This window comes from Coffea arabica, chromosome 6e (genome assembly GCF_036785885.1).
Source record: "Coffea arabica cultivar ET-39 chromosome 6e, Coffea Arabica ET-39 HiFi, whole genome shotgun sequence".
NCBI lineage: Eukaryota > Viridiplantae > Streptophyta > Magnoliopsida > Gentianales > Rubiaceae > Coffea > Coffea arabica.
The window spans coordinates 60,771,624-60,789,575 of record NC_092321.1 but is presented as its reverse complement, the minus strand read 5'-3'; the positions used below and the strand labels follow the sequence as shown (position 1 = coordinate 60,789,575).

Genomic DNA, 17,952 nt, shown 5'->3' with positions numbered 1-17,952 from the left:
AAAAAAGAATAAATCTGCATTAAAATCTAAAAAACAGAAAAATAGGGATGTTATTGGAAAAATCAATGTGAGCGAGGATGAAGGCCTAATTGTTAGAGACAAACCTGATAAAAGAGAATCTACTAGTAGAAAGTTTAAATCTAGACCTAAATCCAAATATAAGGACATGGAGTGTGTAACGGCCCCACCTCCCCCTAAGGCGTACCAAAGGGTTCGGCAGGTCGCCTGCCCAGCTCTCGCCGGGACTCACTTACTCACTACAGTCCTCCAATGAAGTATAAAATAAATCTCAAGTATTACATCCAATTCTCCAAGAATTACATATTACGAGTACCAGAAAGTAAAACCTAGAAAAACTGATAACTACAACCACCACGCCAACTATATACATCTTACCCGTCAACTTTTAACAAATACAAATTCAAGTATTCTATAGCTCAAAATCTAACCACCTTCCCGAGCGATCCCCGCGTTGGCCCCCTGCTAAGGAAAACAAATGGAACGGGGTAAGTTATATGCTTAGTAAGTAAACAGGGGCAAAAGCGTAAATCTCACATATTCACAATTACCCAGTAAGAGTAAAGCAAAAGCAGAAAAATAACATCACATAATAAGGATACGGGTGGCTCCAAAGCCAATTCATGTGCCATGTATGATCTCCTGCCGACACTCCGTCGACCACAAATAATGGTCCGTAGAACTCCACTTGTTCTCCCACCGTACACCTTATCACCCTCTCTGGCCAGTCACCTCACAAACTTGCCCGGACGAACGAAATCACAAACTTGAGCTTGAGTCACAAGCTCGGGTCACAAACTTGGTCCACATAATCGGTGAACCGGATTCACAAACTTGGTGACCTCAATCCAGGTTGGACTGACTTCGACCAAGCCCTAACCGGCTCGAATAGTCCATCTAGGTATTGAGATCGGGCCCCAAACTCACGAACTTCACAAACGTCACAAAATTTCTCAAAAGTCACCCCGAGCCACAAGCTCAAGGGTTTTAGTTCCAAAATTGCTCATATACACAAGCCATGTACAAATATGTGCGTAAGTTAGGGTTTAGGTCGAGTGCGATAAAGTACACCCTCGCCTAGGTACCCTCTTCATATATATTGAAACACATAAGCAACTAACACACAAGAGCGGCCTGAATACTTACTCAAAATACAAAAGTAGCACAAGAGCAAAAATCACTGCGTGCGTGTTAGCTAGTAGTGGGCCCCACCGGCTCCGCCTAACTCACCACTATCTGAAATAGAAGATTGCATCACATAATATCACAAACGGCCACTAACGTGCCTAAAACAAGCAAAACGACAAAATTGGCACATGCAAGTGCGGAAACGGCATACGGAAACGGGAATGGCGGCCTAGCCGTTTTGCCGTCAAAACTGTTTTGAACACAATCGAGGCTACGAGTGTCGGATCATGGTACATGAGGTACCGTTCCGAAGCTAAGAGAAAAGTCTATAACTTTTATGAAGACACCTAAATCTGGATCTGAACAGAGATGGGTCGAAAGTATGGAAAACAGTGCCAGAAATTTGCACTTTAAGGTGACGGACAGGGTATGTTTACTGGATCGTAACTCCCAGCTCACAAATCCAAATCAGGAAATTCCAAAGGCATTAGAAAGCTAAGACATAAGGTTAAAACTTTCATGAAGGTCACTCAGTCAAATTTTCAGTGTAACCTGATCAAATTCCCAACTCACATAACCTGGTTTCAACTATTCGGCTAATCAACCGCACTGTATTCAAATGACCATATCTCAGTCTACCAAGGTCCATTTAAGGTGTTCTTGGTGGCGTCACAAAGCTAAGACAGGGTACTGAAACTTTCATTTTTTGGTGAAAGGCTAAATCCAAACGAATTATAGTGAATAAACTCAACCAAAAGGACTAAACTGTCCACGCGGAACTCTGGAAAGTGACCTAGATCAGCGAGGGTATTTTCATCTTTTTACAAGATACGTTGCTCCGATTGAGCTGAAATTTTGTAGACAGATATAAATTACCATTCTATACAACTTTCATGTTTTGAATTAAGGCCAATTCGGCCTCTAACATAGGGCTACAAAACCGGACAGAAAGATGGGGAAAATTTTCCAGATTCTGGAATTTTTGGTATTTAATGGAACTTTCTCGATTTTCTTGTTCTAATCACTACCAAACCCCCTTTTATAACCTTATTTACAACATGTGCAACCATACAGCAAGTTTAGGCAGAAAACTATGAAACCCTAACTTGCTTATTCATCCCAAATTCATCACAACCACTTGCATAATCATGAAATCAAGCCAAAACTTAAGCTAAAAAAACATCTTAAAGCAAGATTTAAAGCAACAAGGATCATGATCAGATGTTTATACCTCAAAAGCAAGGCTTGGATGAGTGATAGTTCACTCCCTTTGAAATTTCTTAGTTCCTCAAGCTTCCCAACTCACACTTAGCACTTTAATCGGTTTGGAAATTTAATTTGTCACTTGGTTGGTTAGAATCAAGAAGAAGGAATTGTTTCTTGCTCTCACTTTCTCTCTCTCTCTTGGTCGACCAGCTGCTGGAAAAATGAAGAGGAAAGTGCAGAAAATTGGTTTAAGAAGGCTAGTTGATCACTTGGCCAAGAAACTCTAGGGTGGCGACACTTGTCGCCGCCACCACCTTTCATTTTTCTCTTTCCTTTCCTTGTTATTTTTAACCTCTATTTTCGGTCAAAGCAGCTGACAATTAAGAGGATATTTTGCTCAAATATCAATAAGCTTGTATGGTAAGAAAGTGGTGGTCAAGTGGTGCGTTCAATCGGTAGTGCGCGGGACCCGCCGGTTAGCGCCGTTTTTCTTAAAAACACACGTACTAGGGTTTTTTCTTCCCATTCACTAACCTTATCTCATTGCTCCTAATCACATATTATTTCTCACTTAAAAGTCACTTTTAATTACCAAATTTGATCCTTGCTCCGTACCGAAAAATCATCCGGCGAAAAATCGCGAAAACCCTAATTTTGCTCCAATCTTGAAACCAAAAGTGAAACCCTACTTTCTAGGTTCATTGGCACTTATTGTGGGGTGATCGAGTAGGAGGATCATATTAAATGAATAATTTTCAAATAAAAGGAATTTTAAGGAAAAGGTGATAAAATTTACAATTCTATAGAATAAAATTAGAGTTTTGAGTCAAATATGAGGGATTTAAACATAGTCATAAGTAAACTAGGGTTTTGATTAAAATTTTAGGGTTTCTAGTCTTTTAGAACAAAATAAGGTTTTAAATCAAACCCAAAGAAATAACTTTAGTATCTTCCCTAAAACAAAATAATGTTTTAAAATAAAATGAACTAAAGAAACAGTAAAACAATAGCATCTTAAAAGTTGGGGTGTCACAGAGTGCAATTATTGTAACAAAAAAGAGCATATTGAGGCTGATTGTTTTAAACTAAAATACAAATTAAAGTATAAATTCTTTAGATGTATACTATAGAGAAAATTTGGGTAGGGCAATAAAAGTTTCAAAATGTACAGAGGGGGTATAATTTTGATATATTTCAAAACAAGAAAATTGATTACTATTCAAAAACTTTAAACAAATAGGATTTTCAGTCAAATTACTGTATGCTTTCATGGTTGACGTGTAAAAATAGTGGGCCCTACAATTGACATGTCCAATGGTGTGTCCCACAATGATGTGGTAGTGCCACATCATCATAGTGGGACCCAATTGACTAGGATAGGCATGTTATTGGCACATCAATAAAAACAGTGGGCCCCACTAATGTGGGGTGGCACCTTCCCAATGCCGTGGCAAGACTCAAAATATACCTAAAATGTGGCTCCCGTGATTCGAACATTGGCCAACCATATTGGAGCCATGGCTTATTAATCTATTACACCTTTCTTCTATGGTAATTTCTTTTTTTTTTTGAGATATATTTTCTTTTTCATAACAAATATTTCTATAAAATCTTAAAAATACTAGGTCATCATTTGTGGCATATGTCAGGTTTTGACATGTGTGGTATGCATACAACAATAAACTCAATCCACAATCAAATCTTAAATTTATAATTTTTTAAACTACTCTACACGCAATTTTTCATAAGTATACTGATCGTGAGCGATTATAAGGTAATTAGGTTCGAACCCATAGAAAAGACGGGCAACTACCGGCATTACTAAAGTTTTTCTATTATTTAGACTATCAACAAATTAAAACAAATAAATTTAAGCTACTAATGGGCAGAAAAATACAAATGAAAACTCCCTGAATAATGGAATCCCTATCTACTCATGCTAGTGCAACTTGCTAACTAAATCAGTACTAAAATATCAGCTAAATCATCGCATAATTTCCTTGTATACCGCTTTTGCCGGTGTACTAACTATACCTATAACTAATCTATACCTACTTTCGTGATTATGAAATTAACTACAAGCTCATTTACTTCTATAAAATTACTATAAAACAAGTCACAAAAGTGCACTTCTACTTTCGTGAGTATATTGTAGATACCAAATTTTTCTCAAAAAATTTTGTTGATAAGTAACCTATAACTAATCTATATCTACTTTCATGATTATGAAATTAACTATAAACTCATTTACTTCTATAAAATTACTATAAAACAAGTAACAAAAATGCACTTCTACTTTCGTGAGTGTACTCATAGATACCAAATTTTTCTCAAAAAATTTTGTTGATTTTTTTAAATTGTATCCTTATATTATTGGTTAAGTAATACTTTTTTCATTCTTTTTTGTGTTATTTTTGTAGGAAAAAGAAGAAGAAATGAAATTTTAAAAAATTATTCATTTTTAGCCCAATCCAAAAGAAAAAAGTTCAATCAAAATTTTTCCCAAAACCCAAGCCAAAACACCAAAAGCCTATGGCAAAATCCATCAAAAAGCCTGGAAGAAAAAGAATCAGGAAAGGCCCATTTCTTTGGTTATCTAAAAAAAAAATTGCTACAATTTTGCCCACGCGCTTCTTCTCCATTTTGCAACAAAGCAGAAAACAATACAAGGCCACGGAAAGCTGGATTTTTGGCAAACCAAAATTCGTTTTGGCTTCTTGTTTTCTTTCCCTCCAAGTTTAGCAAGTACTTAGGACATTTCATCACCCAAATTCTTATCAAGAACAGATGTCAAAAATCATCAAGGGCATCAAAGCAAGCCACATAACCCATTTTCTTTAGAATTTCAACCATGGATCTTAGGTTTCGGTTCTTATTCCATTTAAATAGAAAAGAAGGTGGCTTTTAGAAGGGGTAGGGGGGAAAAAGTCGGCAAAAAACAACAAAAGAGAGAAACAAGAGAGAAAACAGGGAGAGAGAAAAAGCAAAAATTTTCTAAAAAATTCGTGAGCAGGGCTGATGATTCAGCCTCATTTCTGATCAAAATCCAATTTCAATGGTAGTCGTTTAGGCGATTTTTTTTTAGTTTCTGCACCATCTACGTTCATCAAGGAACAACTGTCGTTCAGAGAAGTATAAAGAGAAAACGTCTCTAGGTTCTTTGAATTTAGGCTCAAAGTCCTTACTTCACCAGCTGTTGAAATCTGTCCCAAAAACCTGTCGGCTTCATTTTCTAGCATTTGGGTGCGATTTTCTTGAGATTTTCCACATTTATCCAACTCCATAAAGCATCAGAGGTAGCTTATTTCATTTCTCTTCTTTTCATACAAGCTTAGATCTGCACCAGATCTGTCAAAGTCTATGCCGCACTTGTTTGTTTTCTTTTTTCTGCTATTTTCTTCTTTTGTTGTAGCTCATTAGTTTAGATTCCTATCACATCAATCTTGTGTTAAATCTTGCATTTGGGTGATGAGATTTGATGTTGATGTTTGGGTTGTATAATCTAGCGAGTATTTGTGATAAGTGAATATTTTGTATATATATTTGTACAGTTTTGGACGAGCTTTTGTCATATTTTTAGAGGATCATAGTCGTACTTAAGCTCTTTTTGGTGCAAATTGTTTCAAGTGTTGTTTCGTGATCGGAATTTACAAAATGAGTAGATTAATACATAAACATGTGATATTTTGTAGGTTATCGAGGCATGAAACACTTACATATTATAAAGAGGAGGCAAGATGCTAGTTGGAGGACAACGGACAAGTGAAACAAGGAGCGAAGATTGAGCGAAAGAGAGAAGAATTTGAATATGGAAACAGGGGAGATGGATCCGAGCTCGGATCCAGTCTTATCCCTTGTGATCCGAGCCCTCATTTAGACTTCTAGAGAAGTGGATCCGAGGGCCAGGCGATCCGAGCTCAGATCGATCCGAAGAAGGCCTCGGATCCTTTATGAAGAACGGTGAAGAAAATGCTGAAGGCAGGGATCCGAGCTCGGAACAGCTTTTTACCCCTTAGATCTAGGTCTCGGATCTTTCTCTCTCCTCTGCAACTTGCAGAACAACTTGTGTTCGTTTGCAATTGCACGAGAAGTTGAACAGTTGTTCTCTGCAATTGGTTGGAAGCGGTACTTGGTCATTGACTATCTTACATTTGAGAAGTTATGTTATGAATTCTACTCCACTTTTGAGTTCAATAAAAACAAATTCATTACTTTGGATGAGCCGGAGGTGATTAAATTTAGATTAAGGGGTACCCCGCAGGATATGTCAATTAATGACTTTAATCTGAATTTGGGGTTTGTCAGTGAGGATACCCTTTCCTTCGGGACGTATATCAACAGTACGTGTGATTACACCAGACCCTTTGCTAGTGACTATATTGGCATATGGAGGGAGTGGTCCACGGATCCACAACTCTATGATCCAAGTCAGTCCAAGGCCTCTCATCTTAAGGATCCGGTCTTGAAGGTTATCCACAGGTTCTTAGCCTACAATTTCTCAGGCTAGAAGGATTCCTCCGGCACCCTTGCTAAGGCCGAATTCTATTTTCTTTGGTGCATGCGCAACAAGGTACATGTCAACTTTGGGTGTTGGGTTGCCACTCAAATGCAATCCGTCATTCAAAAATGGCATAAACTGGTGATTATGGGTTCGCTCATTACTCACTTGGCCGTTCGGCTGGAATTGCTTGACCTCGACAAAGAACACAAGTTCACTCTAACTCGCGCGATTGAGCCTTTGGATTTGCGTAGCTTAGAGAGGATGGGGGTTATTTTCAAAGTGGGAGATGTATATCAGATAACGCCTCCCGGTGATGGCGAGCTACAACCCCGGGTTCCTCCTACTGTTCCCCCTACTGGTTCACCGCCCCGCACTGATCAGGCGGGTCCGTCCTTCTACCACGCTCCTCCTGCTTGGGATTCCCAATACCGTGCCCTCCAAGATTCTATCCGTGAACTAGGCTAGCGAGTTGAGGGGCTGGATAGCCGTCTCGCAGCGCTGCAGGTTTTTGCTCGTATTCAGACAGAGAATCAGGCAACTTTCTTCGCTCATATTGGATTCCAGCAGCCTCATCCTCCTCCCTCTTGATGCTTTCGCTGCGTCGTCTCGGCTGTCAGGGAAGTTTCGCCCCTTTATACTTAAATTTTATTTGTCTTTGCTACATTGAGAACACTGTAGGTTTTAGGTGTAGGGGGGTGGCTTCTATTATTTTTTTTTCTAAAAAAAAAAAGAAGAAGAACAAAAAAAAAAGGGAAGAAGAAAAAAAAAGAGGAAAAAAATGGAACAAACAGAAAAAAAAAATGTAGTTAGTTGATTTCTTTAATTCTACAATTGTTAACTGCTAAAGCATGTTGTTATGATGGATTGCACAATCAAGGTGCACGTGTATGTGGTCATATATACTAGCTATGCATTTTATTTTCCCTTGACAATATCGTTGAATGTTGAATATGCTAGACTTAATCGACTCTTGAGACACTGGTGAGCTTTTGAGCCTTATATGAAGCATCTTTTGCTCCATTTTTGTTTGATTGAGTGGGTATCGCATCCCGTTTTGTCATTCTAGAACTTGTTATTTTGTACATGTCGAAACCACATTATGTTGAATTGGATGCATTTGAAATGACAAAGGCATTTAGGATTTAACCTTCTTTAACTTTCTACAAACCATGCCTTCATCTTGTCTCCTAATAGTGAATCAATTTGACTTTTTATCCTTCTCCTTTGTTGGTTAGCCGTGTTTGATAACCCGGGACTTTTTTTTTAGACTTTCTTGTTCAACCTTGTGTCGTTAAGAGATGTTTGAATTTCATTGTTTGTTGCAAGGCAAATAAATCTAGGGTCGCAAGTGTTGTCAGAATAGAAGTTGTATGGTACTGGTTCTGTGCATCTGATATTGGAAACAAAAAAAAAAGAAAAAAAAAGAAAAAAAATGTCAACAAACTGGTGAATATGCAATTCCGACCTCCAAGGCGTGCCCACGCCTTGCAAGACGCCCTTTCGAAAAAAAAAGAGAGAAAAAAGAGTTTCGACACTTGCATAGTGAGTATAGCAAATGGAAATGCCTTACTTGTGAAATTTCTCCAGTAAAGCTTTAAGGTTATGCAAGTGGATATCGGACATTCTTTTGACACATTACACCCTCTCTTTACCTTCTTATCCCACCTTTTACCCAAGCCCCATTACAACCCTATTAAAGTCCCTTTGATTTTTGTATTGAGTTCACTTTTGAGTGGTGGAGATGTGATATATGTGCAAGTCTATGGTAATGTCATTCTATGATGTTGATTTGAGCGTTCCTAGTATCTATACATTTTCTTGAAGGTGACGAGTATTACTGTTCATATTCTTTGGATAACCACCTGTCCAGTGTGTTCTAACTTTGGCGACACTGTCAGAAAAGCGGGATGCTTGTATTAGTGTAGATCACTGCATAATCGTTGCTATCTTGATTGTACTTCTGAGTTTCGAAATGCTTAAGGACAATCATTATCTAAGTGTGAGGGGATTTGATAGAGCAATAATTGGGCACCTAATATGCTGTTATTTGGTAATAATTTTGGCTACTTATTATGCTAAGTATCGAGACTTTGGTCATATTTGATATTTGTGTAAATTATAGGCGGTTGGTGTAAAAAGTGGTCTATCGACGCAGATTTCCAGAAGACTTTTTATTCCAGTGCGTGCCTACTCCAGAAACTATAGAGAGACGCCTCAAAGACGGACCGCGGGACTAATTAACAAAACTTACCTTTATTCCTGTTGGATGCTGTTGGAAGTGCGTCAGAACAAAAGGCAACAATTTCCAGCGGATTGGTAGCAAGCAATAAGGAGGCGAATTAGGGGCAATAGTCTAAAAGACGGACCCCGCGGGATTGGTAGAAAAAGTGGGGAATTAGGAAATCAAAGGGGCAGCTATTTTTCTTGTGGGTTGCAGAGGTGTAGAGGATAAGAGTTTTAGTTCTAGAGAAAGTAGGGAGTCTTTTTTTCTTTCGGCGGCTACCTTGGGAGAATTGGTAGAAAAGCCAGTTCACGTGGGATTAGGAGATGAGCTTTAGTTTCTTGTATCCCTAGGTAGACGATTTGCTCACTGTTTTGCTTTTGACGACTTTCTTTTAGACCTTTTCTTTACTTTTTCCAGACGGACACGAAACAAGAAAAGAAGCAAGACTTTCTCTTTTGTTTCTTCGTTACTTCATCTCTCCTAACTCTATGGTAATTATGTGGATGAAATCAATTAAATCACGCGAGATTGATATGATAAGGAGCGGCTAGATTTCTCCGCTACCCAAAGGTCGACACAAAGCGGTCCATAACATCTGTGAGATCTAATCGAACTTTCACTATTTCTTCCAATCCATTACTATTCGTGTGTTTCCTGGATTAACTGTTTATGGTTATTTTATTAATTGAGTATCAACGGCCGGATATTTGATTTAATCTAATAGCCTACTGTCACGTTAACTAAATTGAATCCGTAATTGTTTGTTTAGTTTATAATTAGTGACAACCATCATAATTGGTTTTATGTTGGGGAAACGTAAGATCTAATTTAAATAAACTCTCTTAGCGTGTTTATTGGTTAGGGTTGGATTTTTCTAGCGTTAATGCAACTGGAAAATTAAATTCTTATGGTCATATCTAGGGTTGTTTTCTGGTTAGAGAAGCAGTCAACGGTCGTACTTTGACTGTTGAAAAAGTAAAGAAAAACTGGCTGTCAGAGCTTGTTGATAGTTATAACCAACCTAATGACGAATGAGTGAAATATCTTTGCATCGATGATCATTTAAATGGACAGTGCCTGAAAAGTTGATCCTTTTGGTAGAATTTTGCTAATTGCTATTTTTAGTGAATTGTACTTGGCGAGTTAGCTTTTGAATTTTATTTATTTTATTTTTATTTTCATTCCATTAAATATCCCCCAATTTTGTTCTATTGACTTGGGAAGAAACAACTTCCTACCCGTTCCCTGCGGAATCGACGCTACTTGCCATTATATGCAAATTTAATACTTTTATAGACAATTCTGGTATATCGGATCAAGCAAACTCTTCGGGAATATGGTGAATCAAGTAACCCATTGCACACCTAGGATCCCTGCTCCAGTACTTGGATTTGTTCTATAATTAATTGTGGTGGTAATTGGGACTTTTTAATAATTATTATTGCACAGGTTCGACACCTGTCAAGTCTTTATATGAAGGCCAAGCTTCAACTGCTAGAAAGATTTACCTCACAGAAATACATGTAATTTCCACTTAACTTTAGCTCCAATTAGTATCAGCCTTTACAAAAATAGTATATTCTGCAAGGTGCACCTTAGAAAATGAAGCTAAAAGCTATGAGAAAGTTGGGAAAAAAATATGCTTTGCCTGAAGAATAATTCTTTGGGATTATCCTTTAATAAAGGGTTTCCATGTCCTGGGAGCAGGTGAGCATGCTCATCAACGAGTCTTTAAGACTATATCCTCCATTACTGCTCAACAGAAGAGTAACCAAGAAAGGAGCAAAACTAGGGAATCTCATCCTTCCGGCCGGCATAGGAGTATCTTTTCCAACGTTAGCAGTTCACCATGACCCTAATATATGGGGTGAAGATGTACTGCTTTTCAACCCAGAAAGATTCTCCCAAGGTATTGCTTCAGCTACCAAAAATAATCGAGCAGCATTTTTACCCTTCAGCTTAGAACCTCGAATACGTGTGGGAGCAGATTTTGCAATCAATGAGGCTAAGATAGCAGTCTCGATGATTTTGCAACGTTATGCCTTTACCATCTCCCCAGAGTATATCCACTCACCAACACAAATTTTGCTGCTCCGACCCCAAAATGGTGTTCAAATATTGTTGCATGCTCTGTAATAATTTACGTTTGTAAATGTTGAACTTTTTTTTTTTTTTGGTTTTTCATATATTGCAATTTAACATTATCTCCTCCTGAGAGACAATATAAAATTAAAGAGAAAGGAACAGGAAAGTTGTTTAATCATTATGCTCGGTACTAAATGGCAAATTACTTAACAAGAGAAAAATGCAATTTTGGTACCTAAACTTTGACGCACGAGCGGTTTTAGTCCCCAAATTTTGGACGAAAACAAATTTGGTACCCAAACTTTCAAATTTTGAGTACATTAAGTACTCTTGACGATTTTTCCCAAATTGTTACCGGAGAAGCCATGTGACAGTCACGTGTCCGGCCAAAATGAAATTAAAAAAGGCCAAAAATGCGGTTTTGGTACCTAAACTTTGATGCACGAGCGGTTTTAATCCCCAAATTTTTGACGAAAACAAATTTGGTACCCGAACTTTCAAATTTTGAACACATTAAGTACCCTTGATGATTTTTTCCCAAATTATTATCGAAAAAAGCCATATGACAGTCACGTGTCCGGCCACAATTGTATAAAAAAAATGCCCAAAAAATGTCAAATGCCATTCTAATGTTAAGTATTAAATTTAAGGACTAATAGCATAATAAAAAAAATTCAAGGACTAAATAACATCACATGAGTCAACAAAACCCAAGAACCGATACAAATGAGCTCCAATTCCAGTACATTAAAGAATTAACTGAATTTTTTTGACCATTGAAACATCAAAAGCGAAAATTAAACACACCAAATATGAAAAATTTAAGATAAACATAATAAAACTAATAATAAAAATGAATTAAAAAGTGAATTGGGTTGCCTCCCAATAAGCATCTTTTTAATATTTTTGACTAGACATTGCCATGTTTGTTCAAGGAGGATAAAATCTCATAACTCGTTTCAGTGTTTCATCCTCCATATAATCCTGATAACGCTCATAAATAGAGTGATCCTTAAACCTATGAATTACTTTCTTCCATTGACTAGTAGATGGCATCAAACAAGCAAACAATAACCTAAATTCTTTACTCACTCCTCCATCACGAGCAATTACCAATTCAAAATATTTGGCCATAGCAACTCCTAACTTATTCCTACCATGAAATTCAGAAACTTCTAGTATAACAAAATCAATCTCACTAACAGAAAGTACAGAATAAGAGTTAGGAGAATGTTGGTTAGGAAAAGGAGGGGGTGTCACCATAATTGGGAATTGTTCACTGGATCCATTCACTTGAGCGACTCGAAGTTGCGATCTTATTTCCTCCTCTTCAACTTCCTTTTCAACTGCATCTTTAGATCCTTCTTCTTAAGACTCTTGCAATTCCATATCACTTGTCAGGATAATTGCACTCTCATCTCCTTTAAGGTCGATAATGCTCTGTGAGAATAATTCTTCACAAATTGGAGAAATCAATTGGCTCACTGTAAATGCCAATTGACACATTCCATCCTCCATCCTTCTAATTCTCATATGTGTCTCCTGTTGAAATCGATATGTATTAGCAGTTAGTAATTCTATAATTTTTTCAAGAGACATATCTGACGTGGATAATGGTTGTTGCTGTCGATATTGATGTTAAAAACCTATTAGCCCTACTGCATAATTAAATAGGAATTAGGATTTGTTTAAAATATCGAATTGAGTTCGAACTTGTAGATATTTGACTTGTTAAGGCTCGATTTGATTTGAAAAAATTTTAATTCAAATATTTGTTAATATTTTATATAAAATTATGTAATTATTATTTTATTGTATAGATACTATATATGTATCGGTGATAATTTAATATTAAACATTGAAGAATTAAATTGAATCGAGCTTGAACTTAGATTTTGAGCTGGTATAGGATTCGAATTCGAATTGGAGTTCGATTCCAAAATTTCGAATCGAGCTCGAACTGTGAAAAGTTCAATTCGATTTGATTCATTTACAGCTATAGTTGTAAGTGGAGTTGGTTTTTTATTTTCTTGAGAATAAAATTGCACTTAAGCAAGAAAGGAAGATAAAAATAAACACATGCAAGGGCTCCATGTATAATTTTGATTGCCTAGTGACATTTATGGTAATTCAGACTTGGATAAAGTAATCTCTGCATAACTTTCTATATATAGAAAGGAGACCAATAAACAAGTACAAGATTTTTGGATGAAGGGTCAAGCAATTATCATTACTTGAGAAATATGTAAAAACTAAAATGACAAATTTTTTTTTCGGTTTCACAATTGATAAACGGACTAAAAAACACATTTTCAAATTTTTGTTAAGTTTTAGTCTCCGCTACACATAGTTCTAAAGGAGATATAACCACCATGAATTTTCCCACCAATTATTATATTGACAATTGATGAAGATTCCTTCCCAAAAATTTCAATTTTTCGACCACTTGAAATATAGAACAAAACAATCTAAATTGGCATTCATCGAGATCATATTAAGGCAGTTGGCTGTTGTGTGTGAAGAAAGATCTTTAATAAGGCAGTTCCTTGGGAGATTTGTTATCACATATTTATTTTCTTTTACTATTGCGAACATCAAAACTCGAAGAGAATGACAAGTTCCCATTGTTGACATATATACTTTACCCACACCTCGAAGGGACAAACTTAAACAAATGAGGACTTTTGCCTACCAATTTCTTCTTCTACTTCCAAATCAATTTCTTCTTCTACTTCCAAATTTACCTTGTTTGGATTGCAATTTTTCTTCAAAAAATTTTTACGTTTTCTGTAAACAGATTTCTTAATCATCTTTTTACCTCACATACGTCAAATCGTTACAGTATATTTTTCTACAAAAATTTCACAAAATTGCAATCCAGTGTTATCAATGGTAGTTTCAACTAAGATAGCCACATTAAACACATGTTAATCATCAGTGCAAGAAAATTTAAAGTACTGTCTTCCTTTTCCATATATGTGAATTTGTTTTGTCAGCAGTCAGCACGCACACATGGTACACCTGATAAGCAAACGGGTAAACTATGGTTTTAAGAAAGAAGTCGTTCGCTTCAGTGGGATACTCTGATTATAAGCCAAAGGGAGTATATATCGTGGATTTAACGGTCACAAAAACCAAAAAAGAAAAAAAAAAAGGATTTCTAATAGAATTACTCATTCACCATCGGTTTCACCTTAGCTGAGAATCTGGCAAGAAATTACAGAGGTCCCTTGTCGTCCACCATGAGAGGTGCCAAATTTTTTTTGTTATAATAGAATTCATTATTAATTAATTATTCATAGTGTAAAAACATACACGAAACCCAGTGTTCTAAATTTAAAAAAAAAAAAAAAGAAGAAGTAAAGTTAAAAGTGCTTTCTAAAATCAAAGAACTAATAAATTTGACAGCATGCGTTTGGCAGAAAACTCTGATACAAACCAGCAACCCTGGGCCTGAGTACTAGATTAGACAACTATAGGAGAATTTTTATAACTGCAGACAATTTTCTCAGAAAATATAAGCAAGGTTTCAAGTTCTCTAAAAGGAAGAGGACAATGTACTCATATTCCAGTGATGATTGTAAACCTGCTCATGTTGATATATTCACAAAAACGTGTAGAATTTTCTTAATTAGAAATTAAGCCAAATTTACCCCTTTTGGGTTAGCGAAGTTCTGCTAACTCCCATGTCTAAATCAGATTTTGTCTTTTATCTCAACTTCAGTCTTTATTGGTTTTTACATGTGAGAAAATACATAATATGGCAACAGTCACAATGGATAAAACGATATGCCCACAAATTTCGGTACACTAGAATTACATTACACAGACATGGACATTATTTGACGAGCAAGACCAGGATCTTGTTGCAGCAGCTCTCTCAGGTTGTTCTCCACCTCTGCTATCTGCTTTTCTAAGTATTCCTTGGATTTCTGTCCAGTGGCCAATAAAAAACAATTAGTCGGTTACCAGACATACGATTTAAATTTTTGTCTTGGTTCTTTGCTAAAATGTTTCGTGAAGATTGATTACAATCACCACGGATCAGCTTACCAGAATAAAGCATACAAAACCTATTAGTGAATGCACAGATAAGTACCATGGATCTAAAGTTGAAAATCTGTATGCCCATAAGGATCTACATTATGAACCTATATGGATGTAACTCAACCATAGCGGAAGCTTAGGTACCTAGCCTGTAATAATCCAGTTCCAGCAACATGGATATGTCAAAGAGAAATATTTACTAAAGTGCAAAAGTAATCTCTTAAAAGTCAACCCTTCCGCACTCTTTAAGTGGGAGAGGATGGGAGACTGCTTCAGCTTCAAGGCTGCTCTGCATATCTAACATTCTTAAAGTTGTAGCTAATGTTCTTAGTTAGCGATAGGAGGAGGACAGTAGAGAACAACAAAGCCAACTGGAAATCAGTGTTAAATGGGGAGTTGACCAGCATATTACACGTTATGCTTAAAGAGTAACCAGTTGAGTTTTCACAGGAATGCATCCTTCTGGATGTACTTTTGCAGGGTCCTCCCTATTTGGTGCAAATTTGGTTCATCATTAAAGGAAAATACCTTACCTAAAAAATGGCCATATTATAGGTTTCAGCATAAGTTGCACAATTTCATCATCACAAGAAAATATAAGCAGGTAATATCGATAAGACCTGCTTGGCATGGTCATTTTAAAAAAAATAAAGCAAAAAATAAAGCAGAAAAGAAAAGACAACCTCTAATGCTGATATTGCAGCTTCACTATCCTTGAGCTTTTGCTCTTGTTCATCCATTAAAACTGATTTGGGCTCCAATACAAACCTGGTGATAGTGATTTGGCAGGAAGAAAACAGAAAAGTTTCAGAGACTAAGATGATGAAAGAAAACAAAATTATGTAAAACAAGTTGCATCTATCCGTTGAAGTTCAAAAAACAAGGACAACAGAGATCCATCCAACTGAAAGAACATCCGGAGTAAATGAACTCACGTTCTCCCTGCAGAATTCAAAAAAAAAATAATAATTTAGAAAGCAGAAAAGGATAAAATTCAAGATCCACAAAGATTTAATAATTTCAAAGTTTATAACTTTCTTTGAAATATATCATTTTAGCCATCTATAACAAACTTTATTTAGGACCAAATTTAACTTAAATCTTCATTAGACATGAGAGTGCAAATACTTAAAAAGGAATCAGACCCTCCTCTAAGTGAATTAAAAGGATTGGTTGGTAATTTATACATGGTTAAACCATCTTATCCAAGAGCCAAAAGCACGTGCACCACCATTCTTTGTCCTTACTTATTCTTCCTAATCAAGTTTGCTTTCTTTTCTGAAACAATATAATAAACTAGCACTACCAGGTAGCATGAATTGAGAAATCACCAACCTGTACAGTGAATGTAGTGAAATGTAACAAAAGTACAACACTAAAAGAAGAAAAGAATAACGAAATCACCAAAATATTCTACCATAGGTGTTTCAGCATTTATTCATTGGGAAATTTAGTTCAATTATCGAACCTATGGATTTGTATGTATTAGTATCGTCCAACAATTGACGCAGTTCCTCCAAGGTCAAATATGCACGCTTCTTTTCCCCTTCTTTACTTCTTATCTGATTCTGAACCTAAGTAAAAGAAAACAAGAGAAAGAACATCACTTTACTGGTGTACAAAAGTTTAGTGACATTCAAAAGAATATCTTTAACCCAGAAAAGATTATAAAATCAGAATGAAGGGAGTAAAACATTAAAATGGACATGAAAAGGGGTCAACACATACAAGGGCCTATATTCGACCATCTCATTACATCCAAATCTTAAGCTAAATTATGTTCCAAATCAGACAAGCACACTGAGAAAAATCTAAAACGAAGTGAATTACATAAACTATCAAAGTAAACATCCTTTTAATTTCAAAGACAAAGAAAAAAACTTTGCCTTGGAAAAAAGTTCCTTCTTGCTGGACCAGTAAAGGTAAAGCCAAAGACGGACAAGAAGTTAGGAAGTGTTGGGGATTCTATCCGGTCTGCGTTCTCGATTGAAGCTAATGCTTTAAACAGATGCTATTCTTCAAATTAAACAAAAACAACTGAAAGTCTGAAACCCAGAAATTTAATCAACATTAGCCATTCTCAAACCCAGTTAACCATCAAATCCAATTCAATACATTTACCGAACATATGGTAGACAAGATCAACCATTAAACTTCTGCAGCTGCAGAATTAAAAATTCTGGGGCTGGGCAATAACAGTCAAAAAGGGCTAGCATCTCAAGTTCAAACTAACAAAATTTACTAAAACATCAACCTTAATTGGTCAAATACCTGCTTCAACTTGGCTGTACTTTCAATCATGCGGCTCTGGATCTCAAGAAAAGCCTATTTCACCATAGGAACAGAAAAGAATGTCAGAGATTACAGCAAATTTTATGTGAAGCAAAGTCTTGTAAACAAACAAAGAAAATGGGACAATTAATCACCTTTCTGTTTGCTTCATCTGCCATTTTGCTTCGAGCTCTGAATCTCTCTGCTCCGGATTCAATCGAGACTTTTGGTTCCGGAAAACTGAAGCCCCGGAATTAGAACCCCACACAATCGAAAGGAAGATTCTTGGGAACTGTGGCATTTGGGCACAGGTACTTGGGCTGGTCCATGAGCTATGGGCCTCAATTTCAAAATGAGATCTTGACTCATGGACTTTCGCAGTTGTATAAGAGGATGTGGTCTCATTCCTTTTTCTCCTGTCTCTCCATCCTTTCATTCCTTTGTCCATACACAATCCCGTTGTTTAAGCAAT

The 17,952-nt window shown here is 36.5% G+C and overlaps 2 protein-coding genes across 2 annotated transcripts; one reads left to right on the top strand and one right to left on the bottom strand.

Moving 5' to 3' along the window:
- Positions 1-7,114: 7,114 nt before the first annotated feature.
- Positions 7,115-11,213, top strand: LOC140009993 (cytochrome P450 CYP749A22-like). The gene is made up of 3 exons (XM_072056353.1): positions 7,115-7,304; positions 10,527-10,600; positions 10,785-11,213. The coding sequence occupies exons 1-3, from the start codon at positions 7,115-7,117 to the stop codon at positions 11,211-11,213; spliced, it is 693 nt and encodes a 230-aa protein (XP_071912454.1).
- Positions 11,214-14,849: 3,636 nt separating this feature from the next.
- On the bottom strand, positions 14,850-17,791 carry LOC113691537 (prefoldin subunit 1). The gene is made up of 6 exons (XM_027209708.2): positions 17,636-17,791; positions 17,481-17,534; positions 16,678-16,783; positions 16,145-16,151; positions 15,893-15,977; positions 14,850-15,094 (listed from the first exon to the last, which is right to left on the bottom strand). Exons 1-6 carry the CDS (start codon positions 17,657-17,659, stop codon positions 14,984-14,986), a joined length of 387 nt encoding a protein of 128 aa, XP_027065509.2. The 5' UTR covers positions 17,660-17,791; the 3' UTR covers positions 14,850-14,983.
- Positions 17,792-17,952: the final 161 nt, after the last annotated feature.